This window comes from Prionailurus viverrinus, chromosome E2, assembly GCF_022837055.1.
Source record: "Prionailurus viverrinus isolate Anna chromosome E2, UM_Priviv_1.0, whole genome shotgun sequence".
Taxonomy (NCBI): Eukaryota; Metazoa; Chordata; class Mammalia; order Carnivora; family Felidae; genus Prionailurus; species Prionailurus viverrinus.
In genome coordinates, this window is record NC_062575.1 from 49509775 (window position 1) to 49537157 (window position 27383).

The 27383-nt window shown below is 61.5% G+C and overlaps 1 protein-coding gene across 7 annotated transcripts; it reads right to left on the reverse strand.

Annotated features, from left to right (window-relative positions):
- Positions 1–120: 120 nt before the first annotated feature.
- CIC (capicua transcriptional repressor) lies at positions 121–26847 on the reverse strand. Of its 7 annotated transcripts, none has more exons than XM_047835121.1 (21): positions 26752–26847; positions 20759–23572; positions 8960–9109; positions 8638–8872; positions 8428–8557; positions 8151–8333; positions 7903–8068; positions 6860–7062; positions 6552–6777; positions 6031–6134; positions 4547–5780; positions 4280–4467; positions 3784–3905; positions 3532–3698; positions 3142–3432; positions 2720–3045; positions 2170–2423; positions 1915–2069; positions 1705–1836; positions 1290–1421; positions 207–1193 (listed from the first exon to the last, which is right to left on the reverse strand). In XM_047835121.1, exons 2-21 carry the CDS (start codon positions 23559–23561, stop codon positions 826–828), a joined length of 7569 nt encoding a protein of 2522 aa, XP_047691077.1. In that variant the 5' UTR covers positions 23562–23572; positions 26752–26847; the 3' UTR covers positions 207–825. The 7 variants fall into 7 exon arrangements, with proteins under 7 accessions (XP_047691080.1, XP_047691077.1, XP_047691078.1 ...); XM_047835122.1 differs by lacking the exon at positions 26752–26847 and adding an exon at positions 25966–26097 and having other exon boundaries at positions 2720–3042; XM_047835123.1 differs by lacking the exon at positions 26752–26847 and adding an exon at positions 25966–26097 and having other exon boundaries at positions 1915–2066.
- Between the last annotated feature and the right edge of the window lie 536 nt (positions 26848–27383).

The window sequence follows — 27383 nt, forward strand, 5'->3', positions numbered from 1 at the left end:
GGCATAGTAGGGACAGGGACTTCCAAGTGCCAGGGCTGAAGACCGGCTGTTCAGTCCACAGTGAGTCAGGGTTCTCGGCCCACAGGGTCCCTCTGATGTGGGGAGGAACTGCATTGGGAGGAAGTGTATAAGCTCCTTGACCATTTGGGGATAGTACAACCCACCCCACCCACCCCTTCTCCCTTTAGAGTGGGCAGCCACACAAGTGTGTTAAACAGCTTTAATTTCGGCTTCTCGGCACAGTAAGAAATATTGCACATGATCAACATGTTTTGTTCTGGGGATGGGGACAAGGGTAGGGGGAATCACCTTCTTAGAAAGTACAACCCAAGTTGGGAGGGCAGAGGGGGTGGGGAGAGAACCCTCCCCATGCCTGTGGCAAAGTGCAGGAGCCCCCACCCCAAACTAACCTGAGTCCAGCCCCTCTGGGGAAAAAAGGGGTGCATGAACTCCCCCTACTCCACAGGCACCTCTCCCTGTGGCCCAAGGCCCGTGCTACCCTCCAGCTTGTAGCCCTCACATGAGCCATTTTGCATAAAGTACAAGTGAAAAGGTCTGAAGGTAACACACTCCAGGTTATATACAGGGGCTCCGTGGAGGCAGACTGTGCCCCTGCTTCCCCTCAGCTGCCCCCCGTCACAGGGAGAAAGCTGTGGGGGGACGGGGGATAGACAAGAGGAGCAGGCCTCATTCCGCCCCAAACTAGAAAGGACGAAATGGCTTTATTGGGGAGGAGGTAACCATCCTGCCCCCCCATTCCTGCCACCTACATACTGTCCATGTCCTGAGGGGGGTACTGTGGGTCCTGGGATCTTCTGGGGCCCCTCACCTGCCTGTGGCAGCTGTGGAGGGGCCAGGGGGTGGGGGGGAGGGCTGGGGGGGGCCCTCCCAGCCAGGCTGTCCGGGACCTGGCTCTGGGGGTGGAGGCAGTGGCGGGGCAGCCGAAGCTGTGCCAGAGTCCGAGCCAGGTGAGGTGGGGTCGGGGCCCCCAGCGGGGCTGGGAGTGGGGACAGGGGCAGCAGCAGTGCCAGTGGGGGGTGGTCCGGGGAGGGGGGCCTCAGCTCCAGGGGGCTGCTCCGTGGGAGTGGCCGCCTGCATGATCTTCTGGCGCACCTCTCGGATCTTCAACTGCAGACAGACCTTGGAGGGGAAGATGTCTGCGTAGCGTGCCTGGAAGGCTGCCGTGGCCTGGGCTGGGGACAGAAGGACGATGGGGGGCGGGGAGGGCAGGGTGAGATGAGCAGGCAGGTCCTCTTTAGGGGCCCCCCAAGACTCCAAGATACACTCACCCGATGGGAAGAAGCCATGGTCCTGGAAGAGCTGCATGACCAGGGCCCGGCGCTGGTCCAGGGTGCGCCGCAGTGAGGAGTATGGCACCTTCTCGTATTCCAGCTCCCCGAGCACATCCTCGGCTTCCGTACCTGGGAGCAGCACAGGGAGGACAGTCAAGGCTACGGCAGCAGGCTGCTCCCTGCCCCCGCCACCGTCTGGATGTCTGTTCAGCCCTCACTGAATTCTGTAACACAGCAGAGTTCAGAGAAGGCACCTGCCTCTGGACCCCACCAGACCCTAAAACCCACCCTCCCATCCGTGACCGGCTGTCCTTTCCCATCACCACCGTGCATCTGTAACTCCATTGCCAAGACCCCGCCCTTCTTAAAGGTCCTAGGTCCCCCACAGCTCCGCCTGCCTCGGTGCCGGCACCTGTACGGTCAAAGGTGAAGATGTCCCCCTCGCACTTGGCACTCTTAGGGGTGTTGGGCTCTGAGCTGCAACTGGAGCGTCTCCTCATCTTGCGCTTGGGCGAGGTGGGGTCCTCGGGGGCCGAGTCCAGGTCTGTCCAACAGAAGCAGGCTCAGCGGAGGCAGCCCTGGTCTGCCCCCCACTTAACCCAGGTGCCCCACACTCGCCTACCGGTGGAGTTCTTCCTCTTCTTGCGGTAGGAGCCCAGGATGGCCCGGGGGGAGGTGGCCAGAGACTGCAGGGTAGGCGAAGGCAGCACCTCCTCAGGCCGGAACTCAGGCAGCTCAGCAAAGCGCTCTTCGAAGTCCACCTCTGACAGGACCCTGCTGGAGAGCCGGCGGGGTCACCTCCCCTGCCTGAGACGGCAGCTGCCTCCCTCTCCCTCCCGCCCTACACACTCTGCCACGGAGCCCAGCCCATGCTCACTTGTCCACAGAGTCAAAGGTCTTCTTCAGGGGCGGGGGCCGCACCTTCACCTTCTTGCCGGTACCAGCCGCCTCCTTGCGCTCGGGGGTGTCCCCAGCTGCCCTCCCACTGCTGCCCTCGCTGCTGCTGCTGCTGCTACTGGGGGCTGGGGCCGGAGCTGGGGCCGGGCTGGGAGGGGTGGGAGGCTCCCCACGGCTCTCCAGGCCTAGCCCAGGGACTCGCCAGTCTGAAGATGAGCTGGGGAATTTGCTGGCCTGGGGTAGGGACGGCAGGGAGACGGAGGACACTGGATTCAGACTCACTGGGGCAAAACCTCGAACAGAGAGCTGGATGCCAACCACCCAAGATGTACAGCTCTGGAGAAGACCCAGCCATACAGACAAGCAAAAGGGACAGAAGAGCTCCCCTCCCCCAACACCCCCAAGCCCTGCAAACAAGGACAGAGTTCAGGCAGGTGTGCAGGTAAGAAGGATGGAGCAGAAAAGCAAACAATGGACTGAGACGCCGAGCTGTGTGGCAGCACGATCTGCCTGGCCTGCTTCACACTTACCATGGTCTCCGGGCCCTTGGTGCCTGTCCGCTCCTCAGCAGGCGGGGGTGGTGGGGGGCTGCTCCGGGCTGTGGGAGCCCAGGTCTCTGGGGGCGGTGGAGGGGCTGGCGTTGTGGGCTGACCCTCAAGCTCAGACTCAGGGACAGGGGGCTCACGGGCTGGGCCAGGCTCCAAAGGCTGCCGGGATGCAGGGCCTGACCGCCCAGGGGCACCTGCCTCAAAGGAACCCACAGGAATGCTGGCGATGGCCGCCTTCACTTTCTGGGGGGCCTTGGGGGTAGGCCGCTGGGCCTTAGGGGCCACTAAGCTGTAGGTCATGGAGCCTGCTGGTGGAAAGAAGAGCATTTGCTGAGCCAGGCCTGTCTGGAGCCCACCTTCTGGGTCCTCCAAATCACCCCACCCTGGGTTGGCCTGACACCCACCTGTGGCATTAGGAAAAGGACTGGTAGGGGCTGGGGTGGCAGTGGCAGGGGCCGGTGGGCCCTTGGGCAGGATGGTGGCAGCAGGTGGGGTGGTGCTAGTAGCCACAGTGTAGACCAGGCCCGGGGGCGCCTGGGATGGCTGGGCCAGGGGTGCTGAGGAGGTGGGTGCAGGGCTGCCAGGGTAAAACGCCGTGATGACAGGACCTCCGGGGGCTGTGCAGGTGGGCGGCAGCTGGGGGCTGGGCACAGGTGACACGCCCACCTGGCCGGGAGCCAGCAGCGGGGCTTGGCCTGCAGAGACAAAGAGGAGAGGCGGGGGCCCCAGTTAGGGCCTGGGCCACCTCGGCACCACCCTGGGTCCCCAGCTCTTCCTGCCAGGCTGCCCCTCACCTGAAAGCAGGGGCTGCACGAAGGCGGGTCCGCTGGGCCCCAGTGAGGTGAAGCCTAGGGCTACCGAGCTCGTGGGCCCATACGAGGTGACTGTTCCAGCCTGGCTGGACGTAGGGCTGGTGCCCAGGGGCAACGCGTGCCCACCCGCCGACTGCACGTAGGTGATTCTGCCGCAAGGAGAGGAAGGGGGTAGTGAGGTAAGCTGGCCCCATCTCTGGGCTGGCCTCCAGGTGAGGGCTCAGCTGCCATTACCTGGTAGAGGAGGGCAGCAGGACCTTCTGAGGCTGCGAGGTGGGTCCGGAGAGCGTGGCTGGACTGAGGGGCGGCACCAGGCCGCTGGGTGTGCTCACGGGCACTGGAGTCAGCTGGATGATCTGTGGGCAAGGGCACCCACAGGCTGAGGTGAGGTGGGGACCCAGAATGGGGCAGGGGAGGACCAAGACCTAGGAAGGTGGATCTCAGCAAAAACAGGGAACGCAAAATTTGGAATCCAGACAGAAAAGAACAAAGGAAAAGAAGACATCGAGCAGTACAAGACACAAAGAAAGAAGAAGATGCAGACGCCAAGGGCAAAATCAAGATGTACGTATATATTGAAGAAAAAGTCCTAAAAACAAAGTTCCAGACACAGACAAAAAGGGAGAAAAGGAAAAGTGACTGAAACAAAGGCACGCACAGAAACCGTGGCACGGAAACCTACACCCAGGAGGGGAGGAATGAAGAACAGGTGGAGCCAGGATGCCCTTACCTTGCTGGGTGGCTGGGCACCATTCTGCACAGGTACTGAGAAAGGCGGGCTCACCAGGGGCAGTGGCTGGCCAGCCCCGCCACCCCGCACGGACATGCTAGGGGCCGCCAGGGGCACCAGTACCTTCCCGGGTAGCAGCTGGGCGGAGCCACCCGGGGGCGGGGCCTGCACAGGAGAGACTGACTGGGCTGCAAGAGAGAGAAGAAGTTACAAGAGAGCCAAACAGGCCTGAAGCCCCTCTCCTCCGCTGCTCAGCCCAGGCCTCACCTTTGGGGGGTGGGGCGGAGGGTACTGACTGCAGGATGGGGATGCCAGGAGTGGGTGCGGTGGCAGCCAGAACTTTGCCGTTGGTTGAGGTGCCCGGCGGGAGGGTGAAACGGATGCTGGTGGTGGGTGCGGGGCCGCCAGGAGCTGCTGCCTTAGTCCCAGGGGCTGGTGCCGGGGCAGGAGCCACCTGAAGCTGCTGGGGCAGCGTGGGCAGGATGTACTGCACCTGGGTGATTCCCCCAGCTTTGCCCAAGGCACCTGGCTGCAGGATGCCCAGGGGCACTGGCCCATTGGGACCACTCCCAGCACCTGCTCCTGAGCCTGTAGCGGCCCCACTGCCAGGGGCCCCCTGGGCTATGAACTGAACAGCAGGGGGCGCCGGGGCCCCATAACCAGGTGTGCCCACGAGCAGGTTGGTGACTGTGGCAGGAGCCTTCCCCACAGTGCCCAGTAGGGGCCCAGCCACCAGATGCGGGGCTGGCGAGGTGGCTGCTGCCGACTTCTTGTCCGAATACACTAAGCTTACACCCAGAGGGGAGCTCCCAGGTGCTCGGGACCCAGCGACTGGCTCAGTCCTGGCACCTGCTGTGTCACTTGGAGATGCCTCAGCCCGGCCAGAGGTGGGAAAGGGCTTAGAGGCGATGGGCACAGGAGTGCTACTGACAGGCCGCACCACGTTGGTGACCATGGTGGCAGCTGGGCGGGACAGGGGGGCTGCTGGGGCCCCATAGGCCAGTGATGGGGCTGGGGCTGAGGGCATGCGGGCTCCACTGCCTTCCCGTTCCTCCTTATTCGGGGGCAGGACCAGTGTCTGCAGGACACTTCCTCCCCCTCCAGGAGGTGCTGCAATGACCGAGGGGCCTGGTGGCTCCAGGCCCCCCACACTTTCAGGTCTCTTGCGCCGGAAGGTGGCAGGATCCGTTGAGAGGAACCGGGTGGCCTTGGAAGGTGTTACTGGGCCCCCTGCCCCAGGGAGTGGGGGCCGCAGTGGGCCTGCTGTGCTGCCCTGACCTGACTCCTGGGCCTTGAAGGTCCCTGAGCCCAGTGGGAAGGAGGTGGCAGCTGAGGCTGAGGAGGAGGCAGGTGAGGACGAGGAGGAGGATGGGGTGGGCCCATAGCCTTTGCCAAAGGCTGCAGGTGGATCCGGGGGCCCTGGGGGCTCAGGGTCCAGCGATGGGCGGCAGTGGGTAAAGGAAGAACGAATCACAGGCGAGAACACCTTCCGGCCAAAGCCCTGGGTGGAAGGAGGAGACACAACCACATCAAGGAAGCCCGGATACTCACACCCTGCCCATCCCTGTCTCGCCCGGCAGCAAGGCCAGCTGAAGGCCTCAATTCATCCAGGCCGTGACCCTATTCACCACACGGCAAGTAGCTTGCCCTCTGTGGGCCTCAATCTCCCTGTGTCAATGCACACGAACAGGTATTTCCTCTTCCTAGGAAGAGTGAGTGCTACCAGACAACACCAAGTTCCAAGCTCTCACCTTGCTGCCTTCTGGGTCCTCCCCAGAACTGTCTCCGCTCTCGCTGTCGGTCACTCGCTCCTTGCACTTGAGGTCAATGTCAGTGGTGCCGAAGCCATCGTCAGCTGAGGGAGCAGAGAGAACAGCACTGGCATAAAGGCTGGGTGCAGGACTACCCAGGAGGGACAGTATGGAGCCCAGGCTTTGCCCCAAGTCGGCAGTGAGTGTTGTCCATGAATGCTGTTCCTCAGCCTAAGGTGTGCCCACCTGCCCAATGGGGAAGCCTAAGAACATGCAAATAACACCACCTAACCCTGTGCCCGATGGCCTGGCCATCCATGCCCCAGTCTTCCCAGTTTCCTGCCTGGCCAGGAGCTCCCCGAGGGCAGGGCTGGGTTTACTCAGTAGAGCCTGAACTGAATATGCCTCCAATCATAAACAAAGAAAAGAGGGAGCCTGAGGCCTAGATCAAATCTCTACCCACCCCTCAAACCTCAGCCTGCTGTTCTCTGGGCAGGACTCTGGGCCCTGCCACTACTCACCAATGACATCATCATCTCCCTCCTCCTCACAGATGACCATGCGTTCCTCATCACTGGTCATGTCCTCGCTGGCGGCACGCTGGGAACGGGAAGCCCGGGTGGGCAGCAGCGAGGGTCGCCCACTGGCCGCCAGGGCACCTCCCTCACCGGAGGCCGAGAAGGGGCCTGGAGTCCCATATTGGGTGGAAGGCTTTGTACCAGAATAGGATGCAGGGCCAGACACCATCTGCAGGGTAGGTACCGGGAGAGTTCAGAGGGGGGCATCACCTTGGGCAACTCTCCCTGCCCGTCTCCCCCACCCATCACACCTGAGTCAGTTCCTGTAGCGCCTGGCTATCTACTTCCCCACCATCCAGGCTGTGGACCCCACTGTGGGAGAAGGCTCGGGGCCGGGCCGAGCCAGGTCCCCCCACTGTGTGCAGACGCTCAGCCCCACACGAGCCACTCCCTGGAGCCTTGGTATCCGAGCTCAAGAGTGTCTGGGCTGCAACGGACAGGAGCTCCGAAGACACTGCAGAGTAGAAAGAGAAGAGTACTGCAGAGTCCAGAAGCCTTGTACCAGCCCTCAGACTGGCCAAGCCATTCACAAGTATTTCTAAATAATGGACAAAAGGAGTTTGGAAACCCCGGGCCACCTGGCAGAAAACAGATACCACCCACCAGCCCGGCATTTCCCAATGGATTTTGCCCTCTGGGATTGCAAGGAGCAAGCCCGCTGCTCCCTGGGAGGCAGGCCTTCTTTGAGTACGAGACTAAAAACAAGTAATGTCGTCCTGCCTAGCTAATAACCAATGGCCGGTCCGAGCCTCCAACCCCTCATCTCAGAGAGAAAGGAGAGCCTCATCCTCAGAGAGCTGCAGGCCGGTGCTCACAGAATCACTCCAAAAAAGTGCCTCAGAATGGCACCATGCACACCAGACACGCTCAGTTGGGAGAAGTAGCCAACGAGGGGCTTCCAACTTTGGTTCTGGGAACCAGCCAAGCTGGAGCTGAGATTCTGGCTCCACCGTCTACTAGTTTCCTGTAATTTCCAGCAAGTGATTTTGCCTCCCTGAGCCTCAGTTTCCTCATCTACAAAGCGGGGCACAGCTTTCAAAATTAGAAATTACACTCTCCTTGACATGCACTACGTGCTCACGAACTGATAACGAGATTACTGTTTGGAAACTATCTCTCTGGACCTCCCTGGCTCCTTCACATAAAACTGCCAGTTTCTTTATGGATAAGGGTCCTCAAACAAAACGACAGGGCAGAGAAAGGCTTATGGGCCAGGGGTTGAGCAAAAAAGAGGGTAGCTGGCACCTCTCAGGGAGGGAGGTGACAGGGCAAGAGAGCCAAGGGGCTGACTGACCTCCAGGGGCAGCGGCAGTCCCCGTCTCTGACATGCTCCGCTCCCGAGTCTCTTTGTGCCCTCCTGCCAGCCCCAGGCTGGTGGGCTTGGCCTCTGAGCTGGACTTCTTCCTGTCCTTGTTGCACCACTTCCAGTCCGGGTGAGCCTTAAAGTGGGCCTCTTTCACCTGGCAGGAGAGAGCGGAGAGACCCTTCACTCACCCACCCCACCAGAGGAAGCTGGGAGGAGCCAGGAGGAAAAAGCGTTACCTGGAAGGCCAGGTCATGGTACTTCTGCTTCTCCTTGGGCCCCAGGGCGTACCACCACTCGCCCAGGATCTTGCTGACGGTCCGGTTGTCCTGGTTGGGGTGACGCTGGTGGACCAGGGCCCGGTGCCGCTTGCTGAAGATCATGAAGGCATTCATGGGCCGCCGAATATGGTCCTTCTCCCGCTGCAGCAGATACAGGCCCAAGTGGGATGGTTAAAACCAGGAGACAGGCTCGGGCAGCCACAGGGTGAGCTGGGGACAGGTAGAGAGGAGGCACCTTGTTGGGGCTGCGTCCATCCTTCTCCGAAGAGGAGTCTCGTTCCTTTGGCAGGGCACTGAGAGACTGGGTCCGGCGTTTCCCGGGTGGCAGGGGCAACTGGATCTCAGGAGACATGATGGAGAGGAAGCTGTGGTGGGAGCGGCAGGGACAGTGAGGGCCACATCTCCAGCCATTCCACCCATTAGCCCCAAGCCTCATGGCACTCACGCATCATCATGGTCACTCTCCGTCTCACTGTCCAGCCGGGGCTCTCCTGGAGGGCCAGGGGCCTCCTCCTCAGTGGTGGGAGGGGGACCCTTTCCAGGTTCCACCACCCCCAAAGTGTGGGGGGGTCCAGGCCCTGGGCTCTCAGGGCACGTGGCTCCAGGTGGCCGCCCAGGATCAGCATTCCCTGTCCCACCTGGTGGCTGCTCGTGAGCAACAGCCGCCGACTCAGCAGGTTCTAAGGGCAGAGAGGCAGATCAGAGGGCTCCCGGGCCATCTGGACCCTAACCCCATGCCACCCCATTTGTGGCCCCCCATTCCTCACCTTTGCTCTGGTTGGAGGCCACTGGGTGGCTGGCAGGTTGCTGGGCCTCACTTGGTTGCACAGAGGGGTCGGGCTGGCTGGGGGCCAGGAAGGGGACTAAGGAGTGCCAGGGGAACACAGCAACAGAGCGAGGTTCCACGTTTGTCCACACTGTGGGAAGAAGCCAGCTAAGCTGTGCAGCAGGAGACCCGGGCCTTGACCCCCAACTCAAGCTCTTTTCCACCCTGGATGAGGTGGCTCCACTCCTCCTTCACACCCCCTTCCTCTATCCCAGAGCCTCGTGGGCTCCTGCGTGCGACATCACTCGAGAAAAACTCCTCCCTGAAAGGTTTCTAGGTTTATAAAAAAGAAAACAGAAGCTAGGACGGGAAATAGGCCTCACACCCCACTCCCTCCCCCACCTCCACCAGCCCTGCCACCAGGGACCAGGCCAGAGGAATGACTGGCTCCTGTCACAAACCAGGCCATGTTTGACTGCCATCTCATACTCCCAAGGCCCCAAAACCTCAGCAGGGCTAGGAACCCTCCCCAGCCATGCTCCGTTCCCAGCACCCATGCTGGCATCTGACGGGGCCCCTCATCTTGGCCTCGCGCTCCCTTTCTCCTTCTTGAGAAGACTGTGGCTTGTTTTCCCTTTCTCTTCTCTGATACCCACAGAGTGGGGTATCAGGTCTTTCTCCTGGCCTCCCTCCCCCTAGTACAGACCCCAGGGAGCCAACCTGCCTTTCCGGGGCTAGACACAGGTGGCTCCGGCATCTCCCCCACCCCCTAACAAAATCTACTGCCCTCAAAGAGGCCTCCCAGCACCCCTTCCCTCTAAACCTCTCAGCTTATCTTGAATGTAGCATCTAGCCCCCTTGCCCAAAAAGAGGGGAGGGTGTGGTAAACTCCTTGGAAGAAAAGGCACAGACAATGGGGCAGACAAGAGAACTGTTACAGGTCTGTGCCCAAGGAAAGCAAAAATGCCAGGTGTTTTCTTGAGAATATGCACAGGAAGGCACTTCCCTGCCAGGAGGCCAGTCCTAGGGTTTCAACCTTCTGCCCCAGGACCTGGGTAGTAAGAGGGTAAGCACAGGGCCGTGACCCATCCCTGGCGGGACTCCTGGGGCAGGCCTGGGCTAGAAGTGGGCTTCCCTCTCACTGCTGGCTCCCTGGGGGAAGTGGAACCAGCAGAGGCCCCTGTGAGGGAAGACGATGAAGAGAGAAGGGAAACGCCCTAGCCTTGGTCTCCATCATTCCAGGCCTCCCCCTGATCCAGATCAATCTGACCTGGGGTGACCCCTCTATGCCTTCAAAAGCCTGGACTAAGAGAGCCACTGGCCTCGAGAACGGATTGTGCAAGGGGCTGACAAAAGACAAAGTAGACACCATGTCAACAGAAGAGGGATAAGGAAGCCAACACCGGAGGAGGTCTCAAAACGCTCTGAGGACCCCATCCTTCATCCCTGGGGCACTGGGGACCCAAAAGCCTACTCGGTCCTCCAACCCCAAGGACCTGGACCTATCTATGCCCCTCTTCACTAGGATCTTTCTCATCAGGCCTCCTCCTCTGCTGGGTGGGGAAGAAAGGGACCAGCAGACAATGGGGGAATAGTCCTTTGGTCCTGCCCCTCCTCAGTGCACTGCCCTCCAGGTTCCTGACTCTCTCTGTCTCCGCAAAGCATGCCACAAACACTCCAGCCCATCACTCAGTTCTAAGCAAACAGTGCTTCACTCACTTCTCAAGCCCTGTTCTTAGCCCCACTACTCGATCACAGTCCCTTCCCCCTCTCTTCCACACCTAGGGCCAGCAGGTCTCATGCCGCCCCTATTCTAATACACGCTCCCAAGCCAGTTACTCTGCACTCTTCACCTCCGGTGACAACGGACCTGTTCCACCCCATCATCCAAACACCCACAGCTGTGCCCAGCTACTCCCCTCTCCTCACTCCCATCACTCCCGCTACACTCCCACCTGCCGTCACTAAACGCTTGGCCCAGCCAAGCTCTGTAACTTTCCCGTCACCCCTGTACTCTGCGTCTATCACTCTCATACTATACCCCTATCCCCGTTACTCCGCACTTAGCACCCCGACACCTTGACCCCGGCAGTCCCAGGGTCCAGGCGCTACTGACCGAACATGCCGAGGCCACGGGAGGCCGCGCCGGACGCGGGCACCAGGGGCCTGTGGGCTGAGTACATGGTCCGGCGCGGGGGGGCCCGGCCGGGGCTCGCGCCTCCTCAGCGGCCGCCGCCACTCCGCCCGCCGCCGGCTCCTCGGCCGTCGCCGCTCGGGCCCGGGGGGAGCCGGAGGCCGTCGCCGCATGCCCCCCCCCCGCCGCCCCCCTCCGGCCGCCCCACGCGGGGGTCTCCGCCGGGCGCGCCTGCGCACAGCGTCGCCTGCCTCCCGCCGCCCGGGGGGCGGGGGAGGTCAGAGCGCGCCGGCCCCGCCCCGCCCCCCGGCGCGCGCGGGGGCCGTCACGGGGCGCGCGGCACAGGGGCCATCGGCGCCGCCCCCTCCCTCTCCCTCCTCCCGCGCGGTGCCCGGCGGGCGGGGCAGGCGGGGCGGGGCGCGGCGCGCGTGCGCGGGGGCGGCCCCCTCCCTTCGCTCGCTGGCTCGCTCCCTCCCTCCCTCCCTTCGCTCGCTGGCTCGCTCCCTCCCTCCCTCCCTCGCAGCTCCGGCGGGTAACGGCTCTGGCCCCGCGCGCCCCGGCTGCCGGTGCCGCCGCCCCGCCTTTCCGGGCTCCGGGCCCGCGGCTCAGCGCCGGGTCGACCTTCGGCTCCGGGCGAGCAGACGGACCAGCGTGCGTGCGTCCGTGCGCTCCGAGCGAGCCCCGCGCAGAGGCACCGCCGCCTCCCCGCCCCGCCACTACTACGCGCTCCCCTCCCCCCGCCGCACCTCCCCCCGCCCCTTCCCCGCTTCCCCCGCGGCCTTCCGCGCAAGCCCGGCCCCCCGCGCGTGAGCCCATTGGCTGCCGCCGCCGCGCGCGGGTCAGGCCCCGCCGCGCCCGCCCCCATTGGCCGCCCCGGGGGAACGTCAGTCATATGCAAATAAGGGAAGGGCGGGGCGGGCTCCGGTTGGCCTCAAGCCGGCCCGGGGCGGGACCGCGGGAGGAGGGTGGCAGGGAGGGCGCACTGCAGTAAAGGCAGCGAGCCAGGGGGGCGGTTCGGGGCACCGCGCTGCGGAGGCCCCGGGGTTGTGTGTGGTGCTACGTGTGTCCAGTCCACGCGAAGAACACGCTCACGCGCGTCTTGGCCCGCCGGGGCGCGCACGGCGCCGCAGGACAGATGAACTGCGCGGTAGGACTACTCAAGCCACCTCGAGCCCTCGCCAACTCACACCAGCCGACTCTCACCCCCACCACACACACACACACACACACACACACACACACACACACCCCTCTCATAGAAAGACTTTTCCTGCCACACCCATTATCTCATACACACTCCACAGTCACATGTACCGTGGTCTTATACTCACACTGCCACACACGAAGTCGCACACCTCGAACACCTGTTCACATGTACCTCCCACACCCCCGGCCAATCACTCCCCATCCATCATCATACACACTCGTTCTCACCCATCCTCCACATCACCCATTGCATACACGCCTTGTCATACATGCTTCACCAACGCATATTCTCAATGCCAGCCCACATGAATCATCATACAAACAACATATCAAATAAGCAGTATCATCATCTCACACACCTCATCACAACCACTGTCCATCACACACACACCCCACATCCCTCCCACACAACCGCACACACTCTTCCATCTTCACACCCTCTCATGTGGCCTTCCTGGCACCTCCGATCCCGATGCAGGCTACCTCTCACAGATGCCACTGTACTGACCCCACACATTATATAAACTTATCCCAGCGAGCACTACCTCATTACCCTGTCCCATCAGGTATACAGAGTGCCATGGTCATTCATCATCATTCAGCTACACTGCCTGACACTTAGCAGCCACCTGGGACCCTCTAACTGACAGTGTAAGGCAGGGTGCCATGAGCATTACTGTGGGCTGGCCCTACCACTCTAGGCTGGGAGCCACCCCTTCCAGAAAAGGGCCAGGAGGAAGAAAGGAAACTAACACTGGGGCTGCAGTGTGTTGGGACCCAGTATGTATTATACTGTTCACTGAATCTTCACAGCCACTAGGGAGGTACACTTTATTATGCCCATTGTTCAGATGAGAAAATGAGGTTCAGAGAAACTGAATAAATTGTGCAAGATCATGCCTCCAGAACATAACAGCCCAGAGCTCCAAATCACCTGCTCTTTACTGAAAATTCAACCTGGGGGTGGACCCAGGCAGACATTCCCAGAGGTCGGGGAATATAGTAGCACAGTGATACAAAGAGAACTACACAACTGGTGAACTATGAAAAGGTCAGAGAGCACACATAGAGACACAGGCAAGGGTCTGGGGCCCACCGGGGAGAGAGGCAGAGGTCTTGTGTCACCCAAGATGGCCCTGGGGTCACATCCAGTAGAGGCAGAGGCCTGGGGTCACACCTGGGCAGGTAAAGGTTGCACAGGCTCAGATGGACAAAAAATGGGCCCCTACACAGGTGGAGTCAGGGACAGGCACAAACAAAATCCTTTTCCCAGCCTATCCCATCCACTGACAGAGCTGAAGAAATGGAAAAGGGGCAAAACTGGTAATCGGAGCCCAGAGGGGAAGGGAAGGTCCATAGCCCTCTGACCTCCAGAGACTGCAGGGCCAGACACTTGGCTGTGAGCCTGGAGGGGGCCACTGGAGGGACTATTAGGTGACTGCCCCCTCCTCCCTATGCAGCCCCAGACTCAGACCCTCCATTACCTCACTGCCCCAGGGACTGCAATGTGAGGCAGAAATCAAGGCTGAAATCAATGTGTCCCGCTATCTCCCCACCGCTGCCCCCTCCTCTCCCCACCGGTGAGTCACCTACTGGCAAATTAACCCCTTCCCTACTGCACTGCAGCCTGGGACACAGCTCAGAGAAACACTGCCCCCAGCTCCCCCACTTCTGTAGGGTGAGAAAAAGAGCGAGGTCCTGGCACAGCAGGGAAAGAGGGCCCCACACATCTGGGAGGGTTGCACATCTGGTAGAAGACACAGTGCCCACATAGGAGGGATGGGAAGAGGCCCCTTACAGGGTAGGGTACAGCCAAGTGGGGGCCTAGCCTGGCAGGGAGGGGCCGGATTCCGGGCGGGAAGGGCCCCCCTGCCCTGGGCACTGGGCCAGCCCTATACTTAGCTTCCATTGTTCAGAGTGGAGGAACCCTGGGTGGGGGTGATTAGGGGTGGAGAAGAGAGAGCAGGTCCCAACCCCAGACAGCTCCATCTCTCCAGCCATCCCCAACCCTAACTGGGGCCTCCCTAATTGGAAAAGACTGAGGGGGTTTCCCAAACCAGGGCCCCAGCCCCATGTGAGTGGGGATGCAACACCACCCTTCGCTCAAGGCAGGTACTCAGGCAGAACTATGGTGCAGCCATCCCCTGCACCACCCCATTACCAATTCCACAAAAGGTTTGGCCCCAAACAGCCCCGCAGCACTACCCCACCCCCAGCCTGGGGACACGGAGCCCAGACAGAGACACCAACTGCCACCCAGGGTGGCACAGGCTGAGGCCTGCCCAGAGGCCTGGGGCGTACAGCCAGGGATGCTGACAGACTGAGGGACAGGCAGACACACTCTGAACTCACCGGCCCATTTATTGAGCCCAAGAGGCACCACGCCCCTGTCGCCCGTGGCTCCCCACCCTGCTCTCCAGGCCTGGGTCCCCGCCTCGGCTCACCACCCCGGTGTCCCCAGCTCCCCTCACCCGCTCTCCACATACACACCCACCCACCCACCCACCCACCCCGTGCGGCGTCGGCGACGGCCAGGGTTGCCTGGGGAACGAGCCCAGGATTGGGCTGGTGCGGCTCGGGAGGGATGGGGGCCTAAAAATAGCGCCGGGGTGAGTCAGTGTGAGTGGGGCTGGGGTAGGCAGGGGGACTAGGAGGGAAAGAGGCAGGCGAGAGGTGTGGGGGAGGGTCCCCAGGGATTGGGAGATGGACGGCATAGGACGGAGGGGGAATATGGATTTGGGGGTGGAAAGGGGCGGAGGGTGGGGGAGTGTACAGGCACCAGGACTTGAGAGGGCTGGTCGGCGCGGACTGGGGGAGGCGCCCCAACCCGGGCGGAGGAGGGGGCGCCGCCCTGCCTTCTCCTCCCCTCCCCGCGCTCACGAGATTTTCCACTCGCCGCCTGGCCCCCAGCCAGCCCCCGGCGGGCCCCACAAAGCCGCTTTGTGCTGGGAGGGCGGGCGGGCGCCCGGCCGGCCTGACACCCACGCGGGCCGCGGCGGGGCGCGGGCCAGCTGGCACCCGAGCTGTCTGCGTGGGGGGGGGGGGGGGGCGCCACCCAGCCCTAGGGCGCGGCCCCTTAGGGGTTAATGGCGCAACGACGAGGAAGGGGGGGAGGGTCTCGGCCAATCAGCGTCAGCAGGCGCGGAGGCGGCCAATGGGAAAGACCGAGGCCCCACGCCCAGGGCCTACCCCTGGGGCGCGGGTTCCCGCGCCCCTGGGTGCCGGCGGGGGCTGGGCGCGGCCCTCACGGGGTACCTGTCCGGATCTGCAAAGCCCCCGGTACACCCTGTTTCCCCGGCTGCTTCGCAAGAAAAAGGATCAGAGGAGAGTAGGATCTTGCAGTCAGGAGGTGGCACGGTTGGGATCTGAACCCAGGTCTGCCTGGCTTCACAATCAGCTTTTCTGCGGAAATGGGGAGACAGGAGTTCCCTAGCCCAGGCCCCCGTGGGGAGCGGGAACAGGGGACGGGGTGCGGGCGGAGGAGGCGGCGCGGCGGGCTAGGATCCAGCCGCCTGCGGTGCAGCCGCTGCCGCCGGTGGTAATGGGAGCCAGACGCCGTCGCCGCCGCTAATGCGCCTCCCTCCCGGCCACTAATGGAGCCATTAATGCCCGGGCGCCGGGGGCTCCGGGCCGCACCCCCTTCCCGCGCGCGCTGCGCATGCGCGCGCCGGCTACCCCCGCCACTTGCCGCCCGCAGCCACCAGGAGGCAGCCTGACCCCTCACAGCGCCTGGTGCTGGGGTCTCTTCCACGAAGTCGCTTAAGATTAACTCCAACTACCTCAAAAAACGCCCCTTCCCTTCTCTCCCCTAAAGTCATCCAGTCTTCCCAGTATAGGCCTCCTTCCTCTCCAGGGCAGTCTCCAGGGATCTCTGACACCCAGATCTTAACCTTTTCCCTCTCCTACTCTAAACTCTTGGCTCTTCACGGACTGGCATTCAAACCTAGCCTGGCTAGATGCGTGCTCCTTGGCACCTTTCTGCCAATCCTAGGCTCTAGTGTCAGCTCCAGCTTCAACCAGCCACTGAGAGGTCATGCACTTTCACCCCTCCTGGCCTTTGCTCCTATGGCTGCCTTGGCCAGGAACACCCTTCCCTTTCTTTCACTCTCCTGAAATCCACTCATTCCTCATGCTTCAGCTCAAAGGTCATTTCCAATGAGAAGCCTACCTGTACCTCCCTCATCACTCTGCATTGAGCCACAAAGTTGTCACTATCCTCTGGCTTCCCCAGACTCTGTACCTCCCTCTGCTCTTTGCCTGAGCCTGCATCCATGTCTGCCTTCCCCACCCATTTCCCCCAGGGCTGCTCAGCTTGGGCCTGGTGGAGGGGAGGAGAGGCTTCTGATCAGAGAGATGGAGTTCACTGTTTGAGACAAAATGGAAATTCTGGTGGGCAGAATCTGGATTTGGGGAGTCAGAAGAACCTAGACTCCTCTTTGGGCCTCATTTTCCCCACCAGGCCAAGCATAGTTGGTGGGTACTGCCTGGTCTCTGAGGTCCCATTCACTGGGGTATAGTATGTTGGGACTCCATCAAATGGAGCTGGCACCAAATGTGTCTCCTCCAAGGCTTTGAGGGGGTGGCAAGGGTGGTCTGGGTCATGCCCTCTAGCAGGTGGGTGGGCACAGGAGCTGCTTTCCTGTTGTTCCCCCACAGCCGGATCTCCTAGCTTGGCCCATGCAGCCCCCGCCTTCCTGCCTGACTTGGGAACAGGTGCTCGAATGTAGATAGGTCTGCAGGAGGCTCCTGACACCTCTCAACACGTTTCAGAGACAGTGGTGGGCAGGAGGGGGCTCCCAGGCCTGTACAACCTCCCAACACTCCCCAAGAACGGAGTAAGGGACCTAGTACTTGGCACCTGTCCACTCACTTAAAGGGAGGGAGCACCCGATGTGCACAGAGTAGTGGTGAGGGGCTATGATGGGGGCAGCAAGTCTGTCTAAAGAGTGGGAGGAGGGCCAGGGGAAGCCCAGAGACACAGGATCCCAAGACAGGGGGCCAAAACAGAAGGTGGGACGAAAGCTCAGACAAGGACTGATGTCTAAGGGAGGGACAAACCAAGAAAGATATAGAGAGACAGACAGAGAGACAGAAGTCCAGTGAGAAAGACTCAGGCCCAGAAATAGAGAGCTACACAGACAGATGTAGGAACCCAAGGCAGAGACAGATAGACATACAGTGGCTCAAAGAGAGGCGGAACAGGCAGACAGAGGCCTAGAGAGGGGGCACTGCCTGTCAGTACAGCGAAGCCAGGCAGAAGCTGGGAGCTAGAAAGAAGGCCTTGCCAGGAATGGGGCTGAGACATCTGGCCTCCTGGGCTGGGGCTGCAGGCCCTGGGGCGGCTTCCTCTCCTGGGGAGCAGGCGGGAAGAGTCAGAGGGAGGTGGCAATGGCAGCTGGCTGGCCTGGCCACGCACAGAATGTGGAGAATGCCGGCCGCCTGCCCCGGCACGTCCCCCAGCGGAAGCAGATGCCTGGCGGGGGGCAGGAGCAGGCAAGCTGTCCCAGGCCGCCCCCTCACACCTGCTGCCCTGAGTGAGGGTCAGGCCTTGGCATGAGTGGGCAGAAAGGGACAGGACCACGGCCTCACTATGCCACCGGGCACGGTCTGCCCTTACCTAGGCCTCAGAGGGAAAAGGCCCCAGGTGCCTGCCTACCAAGGGTTTGGGGAGGCCTCTGGGACAAGAACAAAAGAATCTGCTGGCTGGGAACCTGAGGGCAGCCTGGATACCTCAGCATGGGTGTTGTCAGAGAGGCGCTGCTCAGAACCGCCAGGACAGGCACTGGACAAGTTCTGACGACCAGATGGCCTGCAGCCTCCCTTCCCTGAACCTCGGTTTCCCGCCACCACCGCCCCCGCCCCCCCACCCCATCCCCCCCCAACGCCAGGCTGATAATCCTTTCTGCATAGCATCAGGTGGATTTGGCGAGATGGCCCAACGCCTAGGGCTGGGCACATGGTAAATGCTTAATAAGGAGTGGTTACTATTATCGTTATCATTGTTACCGAGACTACTTAAGAGCCTGGGTTCTGGAGCTGCACAGGCTGGGTTCAAATCCTGGTTCTTCCTCTTCCTAGCTGGGTGACCTTGGGAAAGTCACTTAACCTCTTGGGGTGCTCTTTCCTCCTCTGAACACTAGAAATAATAATGGTGCTGACCTCCTGGGGTGTTGTGAGGATTCAGTGAGTAAATGCTCAGCCGGCACTTAGCAGTGTACCATGCACACACACGGGTGGTGCTTGAGAAATTAGGACTTCTGTAACTTCTGACAGTTAAGAGTGCTCTGATCTGGAGATTGGGAGACCTGGTCCAAGGCCCATTCCTGACCCTCCCTGGCTGGATGACCTTAATTAGGACTCTCCTGTCACTTTTCCTCATCTGGAAAAATGGCGGCAAGTAATCCTGCTGGGACTGCCCTTGGGTTACCACCATCAGTGCCACCCCTCCCCTTGCAGCAGCAGTCAGGGTCACATGACCCAATGCTATGAAGGCAATGTTGGGGGCCGTAAGCATGTGGGGGGGGGGGTGAGGGGGATAGTTAGAGTCCTTCTGCTTCACTCTCTTCATGTGGCTAAGGACAGAAATCCCTGCTGTGCTCACTTCTGTGGAATCTTGCTCCTGTCAATGACAGTAACAAATATAAAAGATGCTGGGGCAGGGCAAAAATACACAACTCATAACCTCAGTATATGAGCATGAGGGGCAAGCATAGCCCCTGTGTCCCTGTGCTCTGGGTCTGGACTGGAGCTCCATGAGGTCAGGGCCTGGGTTCCTTCCTGCAACAGCCTTTGCTGCGGTCCCAGCTCCCACCCAGAACCCCACCCCGACCTCCTTCCTCCCTGGTCCCCCTGCCTCTGGTCTCAGGCACTGGAATTCACCGTCCATGGTCAGCCACAGTCAGATCGGCTCAAAACCTTCCATGGCTCCCTAGTGCCCTCAGGATAAAGTTCACAAGTCTCCTAAGAGCCCTCAATGATCTGACCCTTGCTGATGAATATAGCTGCACATCCCCACACTCACCTATCCTCTAAAGCCCTTGACTTCGCAGATTCTACTTCCCTCAAATACTCACTTTGGCCTCAAGGCCTTTGCCCAAACTCTTCCCTTTGCCTGAAGGTCCCCCTTGCCAGGCTCACTTAGAACACCCTGCATATCTCACTTTAGAGACCCTGGCCCTTTCTGCAAGAAGCCCTCCCTGACTTCCCATAGCCTCCTAGCCTTCCCCCACCTCAGCTTTAACCACTCTGGATGCTCACTGTCTGAGGACAGATCTGTCTATTCCAGGGACTGTGAACCCTGTGAAGGCAGGGCTATGTCCTCAGCACCAACCAGCACAAGGCCAGGCACAATGGCACAGATTGTCAACAGCGGATTAATAAATAAGTAAGTAAGAAGAGGCTAGGGAAGGGGCTGGTGACTGGTCACCCTCCCTGACAGTTGCTCTGACAAGGATCAACCTGGCCTGGCCTCTGGCTCTCTGGCACAGTCTCAGAAGTGTCACTCTCCCTGCCTCTGGCCTCAGCCCTCTGGCCACCCTGACTTTCCTGAGCTGTGCTCCTCTGGCCTTGGAGTCTTCCCGTCGGCCTCCTAGGAGGCTCTTCCACCCCATGGTTGCTGGTTCCAACTCATCCTTCAACTCTTGGCTTACACGCCCTTTCCTGAGGGCAGCCAGACTAGATTTCACACCTGGAGGCCTGCCCAGCACACCCCCAGCTCCCCTCCATGGCACTGGCCGCACCAGTGATATTTACTGGGCACAGGCGTGAAGAGGAGGGCTCCCGTCCTGATCCTGCCACCCTGAGGCAGAAGGCCCTGTTGGAGCCTCCGTCTTCCCATCTGTAACCCAGCACTACAGCCGAGCAGGGATGAACTAGCCTGCCTGGCTTTGAAGGCTGGTTCCAGGATTTGCTAGCCATGTGACCCAGGGCAAGTTAGTGACCTGGCCTCAGTTTCCTCTAAAGGAGCATAATCATAGCACCCACCTGTTAGGGTTATGAAGACTAAAGGAGCTAATATTTCAAAAGGGCTTAAAACAGGCCCCAGTACATTACAAGGTGGATGGGAGGGCTTGGCGAGATAACTCACACGCAATACTTAACATGGTGATGCCCCCACCAGTCCAGTCCTCCAGACATGGGAGCTGTCATCACAATTATCACCTCTGTTACTCTGTTACCCCATCAGGATTGTGGCGGCCTGGCTCCAAAGACTCAGGAAAGGTTTGCTGACAGACCCCTGAGGATGCATTCCCAGCAGGAGGCCTCTGGAAACACTGCACTAGCCTTCAAAGTCCAGTCCCTTGCCCACGTTAATTCCCACTGAAACATCTATGCAGAGAGGAGGCTAATCTCCCCTTAAGCCCCTCTCCAGGTGGGGAGCTCACCTCTCCCGAGAGCCAGTTTGCAAGTGGCCCTGTTCAAAATGAGCCCTCACCCAGCCCGCCCATCCACATCTCTTACCTGTCCCAGGCCGGCCCATGATGACTTCCTTTTTGGGGGCAGGATGGCTGGTGTAGCTGCTGGGCACCAGGACGGGCAATAGGGCAGCAGGTGAGGGGTGGAAGGCCACCGGCTGGAAGGGTGAAGAAGCCAGGCCAAAGGTGGGCATCGGTTGGGCCACAGCAGTCGGCGCGGCTGGAGGCACGGTGATGGGCACGGGGGCTGGCAGAGGCGGGGGCAGGCCAGGCTTCCCACTGGCCACCCCAGGGGGCACTGGGGTCTCTCGGCAACCCCGCCCAGGTCCCGCTGCCCGAGCCTCACCAGCAGTGCCCACCTCCCCTGGAAATTTGGAGGGCAGCGGCACGTCGGGGTTGCGAACGATGACGGGTGAGTCCCGCTGCACGGCAGGAACCCTGCGCACAGAAGGCCCAGGATCCGAGGTCAGGCCGGCAGGTGGGGGCAACAGCAGCAATGGCGAGGGCTGGCGGGAGCGGGAAAAGGGCACGGCGGGTGACACAGCCCGGAAGCCAGCCGGTGTGGAGGGTGTAGGTGTGTGAGACACCGAGTCCACACCAGAGTCTAGGTTGTCGCTCTTGGGGAAGTCTGGGGTGGCTCCTCCGCCCCCTGCGCCAGGGGCCCCCAGTGCCCCTGGGTGGGGCAGCAGCTCTGTCTTCCTCCGCCCAGGGCTGATGGGCACGGTGAAGGTCAGATTGGTCTGGAAGGTGGGTAGGATGCCAGAAGAATGGCGCTCTCTGGGGGCGGGCGGTGGGGGGTGGGGGCCCAGGTCTGGTGGCGTCAGCACTCCTGCCTTCGGGGTGCTGGCACTTAGGTGGCGGCTGCGAACAGCAGTGCGTTGGATGACCGGTGAGGCGTTGATGGGGCTGAAGTTGGCGGGGCGGAAGCCAAAGAGCGGTGAAGGGGAGGGTGATGGGGCAGGTGAGAAGGGCGACTGTGTAGAGACTGGAGAGAAGGAGGGTGTGCCCGAGCGGGAGCTGCCCAAGGACACAAGCATCACAGCCGCCTCACACTCATCGAACTCAAAGCGTGACAGGTCAGCAGGAGCCACCAGGCGTGGGCGTGAGTCCCCACGGGCCGCCACACTGCTGGCCTCACTGTCCCGCGATGTTTCGTCACCCCAGTCAAACTCGGTGCTGCCCTCGCGTGCTGCCACGCCTGCCGGCCGCCCAGCCCCACCTGGGCCACTGTCCGCCAGGCCCTCCATCTCCTTGGTTCGCATGGACAGGTGGCGCGAGCAGTAGCCCCGCCGCTGCGACTCCTTCATGCAGCCGTCTCGAGAGCACAGCCGCCGCCACTGCTTGCCATTGAATTTCTTGCGGATTCCGTTGGGTGTGCAGACCACGTCGCCCTTCTTGTACTTCTGCTGGGCAGCTGTCAACGGTGTGCGGGCCCGGGCGGCTGGCGCAGCCCCCTTCTCCAGAGAGGCCACGCTGCTGCTACGGCTGCCGCCCTGGCTTCCCTCCTGGCAGGGCGAGGGCTGCTCCCCAGGGCGGCCTGGGCCTGCAAAAGCCGGTGACTTGGGTGGCGGTGACAGGAGCTGGGGCGGGGGCAGTGGGAGCAGGGCCGGAGTGCCCAGGGCTGGCGGGTGCTTCTCCTCGCCCTCCTCACAAGCCCCCAGGTTGCCACCAAAGCTGATCTTAGAGACCTCAGCATCCTCAGGCTGCTTGGGGTCCAGGGCAGCAGGGCAGGGTGGCAGGGTACCCCCTGGCTCGGCCTGCTCCTCCTCGGGGCCCGCGGGGGGCTTCCTCGGCAGGGCCTCAGGTTCCCAGGGGGGCCGCAGCAGGCGGAGGCTGGAGCGGGCCACCCACACGGCCTCCTCGGGCTCACGGTGTGGCAGCTGTGGGGGCTGTGGCAGGGTGGCTGGTGGGCCCGGCTGGGAGTTGGGGCCAGGGCTGAGGCGGACCTTGTAGGAAGCTGGCTTGGTGGCCACTTCCACCACCACACCTTCACGGTAGGCAGCCACACCAGGCTCCACACAGGTACACACGGCCGTGCCCACCGCCAGGGCGCCCGGCGGCGGCGTGGCATCCAAGACCACATCTACACCGCCGCCAGGTGCCCCCTCGTAGAACGTCAGGGCCCGGTCCCCAGGGAACTGTACCCCTAGGTCCTGGCTTCGGCGCACCTGGCGCACCACGGCCGGCAGGAAGAGGCCATCTCCACGCCGAGCCAGCACCCGCTGGGACCTCAGCTGCCGCAGGTCATATCCACCACTGGTTCCACTTGGGGGCCAGGGACCTGGCCCACAGGCTTCGGCTGGCTCATCCTCCAGATCAGCTGAGTGCTCGCTGGCCGTGTCGGTGGAAGAGGAACGGGTGGAGGTGGGTGGCCGTGGAGGTACACCCAGGGTGCCGGCCTCCTCAGGGGTCCGTGCCCGCTCTTCAGGGGCCCCAGCCGCCCCAATGCTACCGCTGCCAGCTCCATGCTCCTCCACATACTTCTTCTTGGGCGCTCGAGACTTGAATGTGGCCGTCTTACGGCTGAGCGAGGGCTCCCAGCGGCTTGCCTCCCCCTCTACCTTGGGGTCCTCGGCTGGGCCTGGGGCTGCCGAGTCGTCAGGATGCAGCTCCGGGAGCAGCCCCTCAGCCCCAGGGCCCCGCTCAGACTCCTCCTCCTCACCCTCCTCAGCCTCTTCTGGCCCCGGAGGCTGCTGCTGCTGCTGCTGTGCCTCATCGTCTTCCTCCTCTGGCTTGTCGCCCTCCCCGGCCCCTCGCCGTCTCAGGGCCTTGGCCCGGGTGGCTGGTGGGGACTTGCCACCACTGCCAGAACCTGGGAGGCCGGCACATGCCTTCTTCATTGGCTTCATCTTTTGTCCACCTGCAGATGGGAAGGCAGACAGGGATCATCGGGAGCAACTCAGGAAGTCCCCAGACCCAGTGTCCCCCAAGACTTCCCACTTGCTGAGGCCACTGCCTCAACTGCATGATGCCCAAAGCCTCTTTCCTGGCTGTCCTCAACTCGTGTGGGCCACTGACTGGCACCCATGTCCCTTGAGTTATATGCTCTGGCTGCTTGGGGACACTTACACATATCTGCTCTCTCTACAGAGGCCACAGCAAGTGTGTGCACACCCTGTAACTGCCCGAGGGGACACAAGAAGCAGTAACAGTTCACGCCTGTACAGCACTCACTCTGCGCCAAGCCATGGGCCAAACTTGATTTTATTAACCCATTTCATCCTCATGACAGTTCTAAAAGGCAGGTGCTACTAATGGCCCTACTTGAGGAAACCGAGGCACAGAGAGCTCAAGCAACTTGCTCAAATTCATCCAGCTAGGAAATGGCAGGGCTAGGGTCTGAACCCAGGCAATCTGGTGGCTCCCGAGTCTGTGCTCCTAACCATTTCAGTGTGCCGCCTGTCACATGATCCAGAGGGCACGCTTCCTTGCACTGTCACTGTCCAGAAAGCACACACACTCATACACACACATGCACAGGAACACAGTCACAGAAAAGGAGGTGACTGGGCTGTGATGTGAGCCTCTCTCTACCCCCACCCCCACCCCTCTGAGCAGCCTGGCATGGTCAGACATTGTGGGAAGGAGTAGGCAGCTGAAAGTCCTGAGGGACGGCTGCCCACTCTTCTCTGCACCCCGGGCCTGCCAGGTATAGCCATCTCCCCAGATCCTGGCAGGGAGCAGGCAGGGGCACGTCTGGGGCAAGAGCTTATCCCCAGTGCTGCCACGGGGCCGTGCATGAGCACACGCACGCGCACAGAGACACACACAGAGGCACACACACACGTCATCACACAGTGGGACACAGAGCTACACCCCAGGGTTTCGCTGTCCCACTGGATGGGAGCCTGCCCCTCCCCCCACAGCACCCAGCGTGATACCAGCAAGCCCAGCCCCCCTTCTGGCCTGCACGCATCCCCCGCCCTCACTGGGCTGCCTCTGGCAGGGTGGCTGAGCTGGCCGGGCCCCCTGGGGCCCCCAAATATGCCCTCCGACTCCAGGTGGGGTAAGTGGGAGAAGGTCAAAGAGAGCAGGGCAAGCCCAGCAGGCCAACCTCACCCACTTCCTGAACAGTCATTACTGCCCGCCCCCTTTCAAGCTGCCCTGAGAAAAGAAAAGGGAAAAAAACTTTACTCTGAAGTGACTAAGAGAACCTGAGAGGCCAAAAGGGGGCCTCTGGGAGGGTGGGGGGAGTCCAGGACCATAACTCAAACACAATCAGAGACACCCCTGACTCAGTCTTCAAGCTCCCCCAGGACCCCTGATCTTGTGTTCTCCTACTTGGGGCCTGCTCCTCCTGTGGACCCTGCAAACCCTGCCTGCTCCTTCTCTGGGCCAAACCTGGGGTCCTCACAGGCAGAGTCCGTAGGGCCCGGGGCTTCTCACACTGGGGCAGGCATTCAGGTGCCCAGGACTTGGGCAGCTGCCACCACCTTCTCCCCACTGACCCGCTGGGCCACCGTCCTGGGGACTGAGATGCGGCCCCAGTCCTGCCCAAACACAAACCTTTGCATACCCCACCCAGGGCCTACAACCATACCGGCTGGCACCCTTGGACCTTGCTGCCTGGTCCAGTCTCTTCACCCCAGAAGCCAAACCTTTTTCTTTCCCCTGGGGCCTCCTCTCTTCCTGTCCACCCCACTTTGGATAACTCCCACCCAAGGCCCTGTGGGCCCTCACCTCCTTCAGAATCTGAGCAGTAACTCCTGAAGCCCAGGCAGGCCCAGGCTCTGGTTCTTCAGGGTCTCATGCCCTCTGCTCCCATCAGCCCTCCTGGCGCTAGCTTCTCTGCCACTCTCTCTGCCATCCTGTCACCACCTCTACCTCTGCCTCTCTCCTCACAGGCCCTAGCCCCCCTCCTCAGTCACCCTCTCCTTGTCACCCTCATCTATCTTTATCACCTCTTCCTCCCAGTCACTCTCCGGTCAGCCATCTCTGGACCTGTCACCTTTTCTCTCCATCACCTCTCCTTGTCACCCCTCCAACTCTGTCCCCTCCCTCTCCCTTGTCACCCTGATCTAGTCCTGTCACCCCTCCATTCCTGTTACCCATTCTCTACCCACCATCCCCTCTCCGTCACCCCTTTTCTAGCACTCTTCCTACCCACCACTTCATCCACTCTATCCCCCTTTCCCACCATCCAAATCACCTTTTTTCCTCTGTACCCCCTCCCCGTCCCTGCCACCTGTCCCCTCTCGGCCCCCAGCACCCCAAATCCCCCCTGCCCGTGTCAGCCCTGGCCCCGCCCCTCACCTCGGGCTCGGCGGGGTTTCGGGGCGGGGGGCCGTGGCCCCGGCTCGGTCCGGTCCGGTCCCTCCCCGCCCCCCCTCCGGCTCTCCCTCTCGATTCTCCCTTTTTTTTTTTACTCCAACACACAAAATGGTGAATGGACCTGCAACAGCTGGAGCAGCCAGCCAATCACCGGCCACAACCCCGCTGACCGGCGCCGTCCTAGACCAATAGACATTCGCAGCTCAGTCGGCTCCGCCTCTCCACGACGAGCGACATTCGCCAAGGCCAATCCCGCCCACCCGGCAGCGCCAGGGGGAGGGGCCAAAGTCCAAGACCGGCCTCCCTCTGGGACCGACACCAACCTGAGCCTACGACCGCCTGATCTGCCTAGGGCCCTTCCCCACAACAAGTGATGGACTTCAGCCTTGGCCAATTGCAGGCCGTCTTAGTGCAGACTGACGAATACAGTACCCAGTCGCCCTGCACTCTAGGCCGGAACCCAGCCTCTGTGAGGGACAGTAGCCAATGAAGTGCAAGAAGGAAGGGCTTAGGGATAGGCTGTCCAATAAGCAGGCTTAGAAGGCGTGGCCTGAGCGTTTGTTGACCGGCTCGTCGCAATTCCTGCTGGGAATGGTAGTCTTCTTATGTCTCCGGCCCATAGTCGATAGTACAAAGCAGACTACAACTCCCATGTGACAGAGTGCTGTAGCACCAAAGAACCCGGGCGAGGAGAAAAAGTCGGACAGGGCAGTTCCTGTAAGTCTCACTGCACACCAGGAGCATCTTAGACCCAGGGCCCCGACTCACCCCGATTCCCGGCTCTGGCGTCGCCAGTGGCTCCTCTCAGTGGCGGCGGTAGCGGCACGAGGGGGAGGTGCGAGGAGCAGCCAACCGCCACCCGCAAGCCCCGCAGCCAATCAGCAGCGGGCGGGGCGGTGCAATGACCTCACCGGGTTTTACTCTGTTACCCCTCCCCCACGTGGTTGTTGCTGTCGGTAGCCGAGAGTAGGGAAGTTTGGGGTGGGGGGGAGGGGAGGAGAACGAGTGATGTCACCTTTCCCCCGCTTGATTGGCTGTAGGGTGGCCGGGACTGTGACCAATCAACAGCCTCAGAAAGTCCGGCGCGGCCCCGCGGAAAGCCCTGTTGCCACCGGGAGGGGAGAGAACGTGCGCGTGTGGGGTGGCGCGCGCTGCAGTGGAGTGAACGCGCGCGGCCTGGGGCTTGGAGGACCCTGGAGACAAGTCCCCTCTTCGAAGACTTTGGCGTTTAGGGCGGTGCAGTTTTCTGACAGCCTCCCCCCAGGCTCGTGGGGGTACAAGATGGGAAAATGTAGCGCTTCGTGGCGCTTCACACCACATTCCCTTCACACTACATTCTGTAGAGAGCTACTTTGTGGGTGTTCGCTCTTGGCGGGACCGAGATTTTTTTAAGGTCTCAG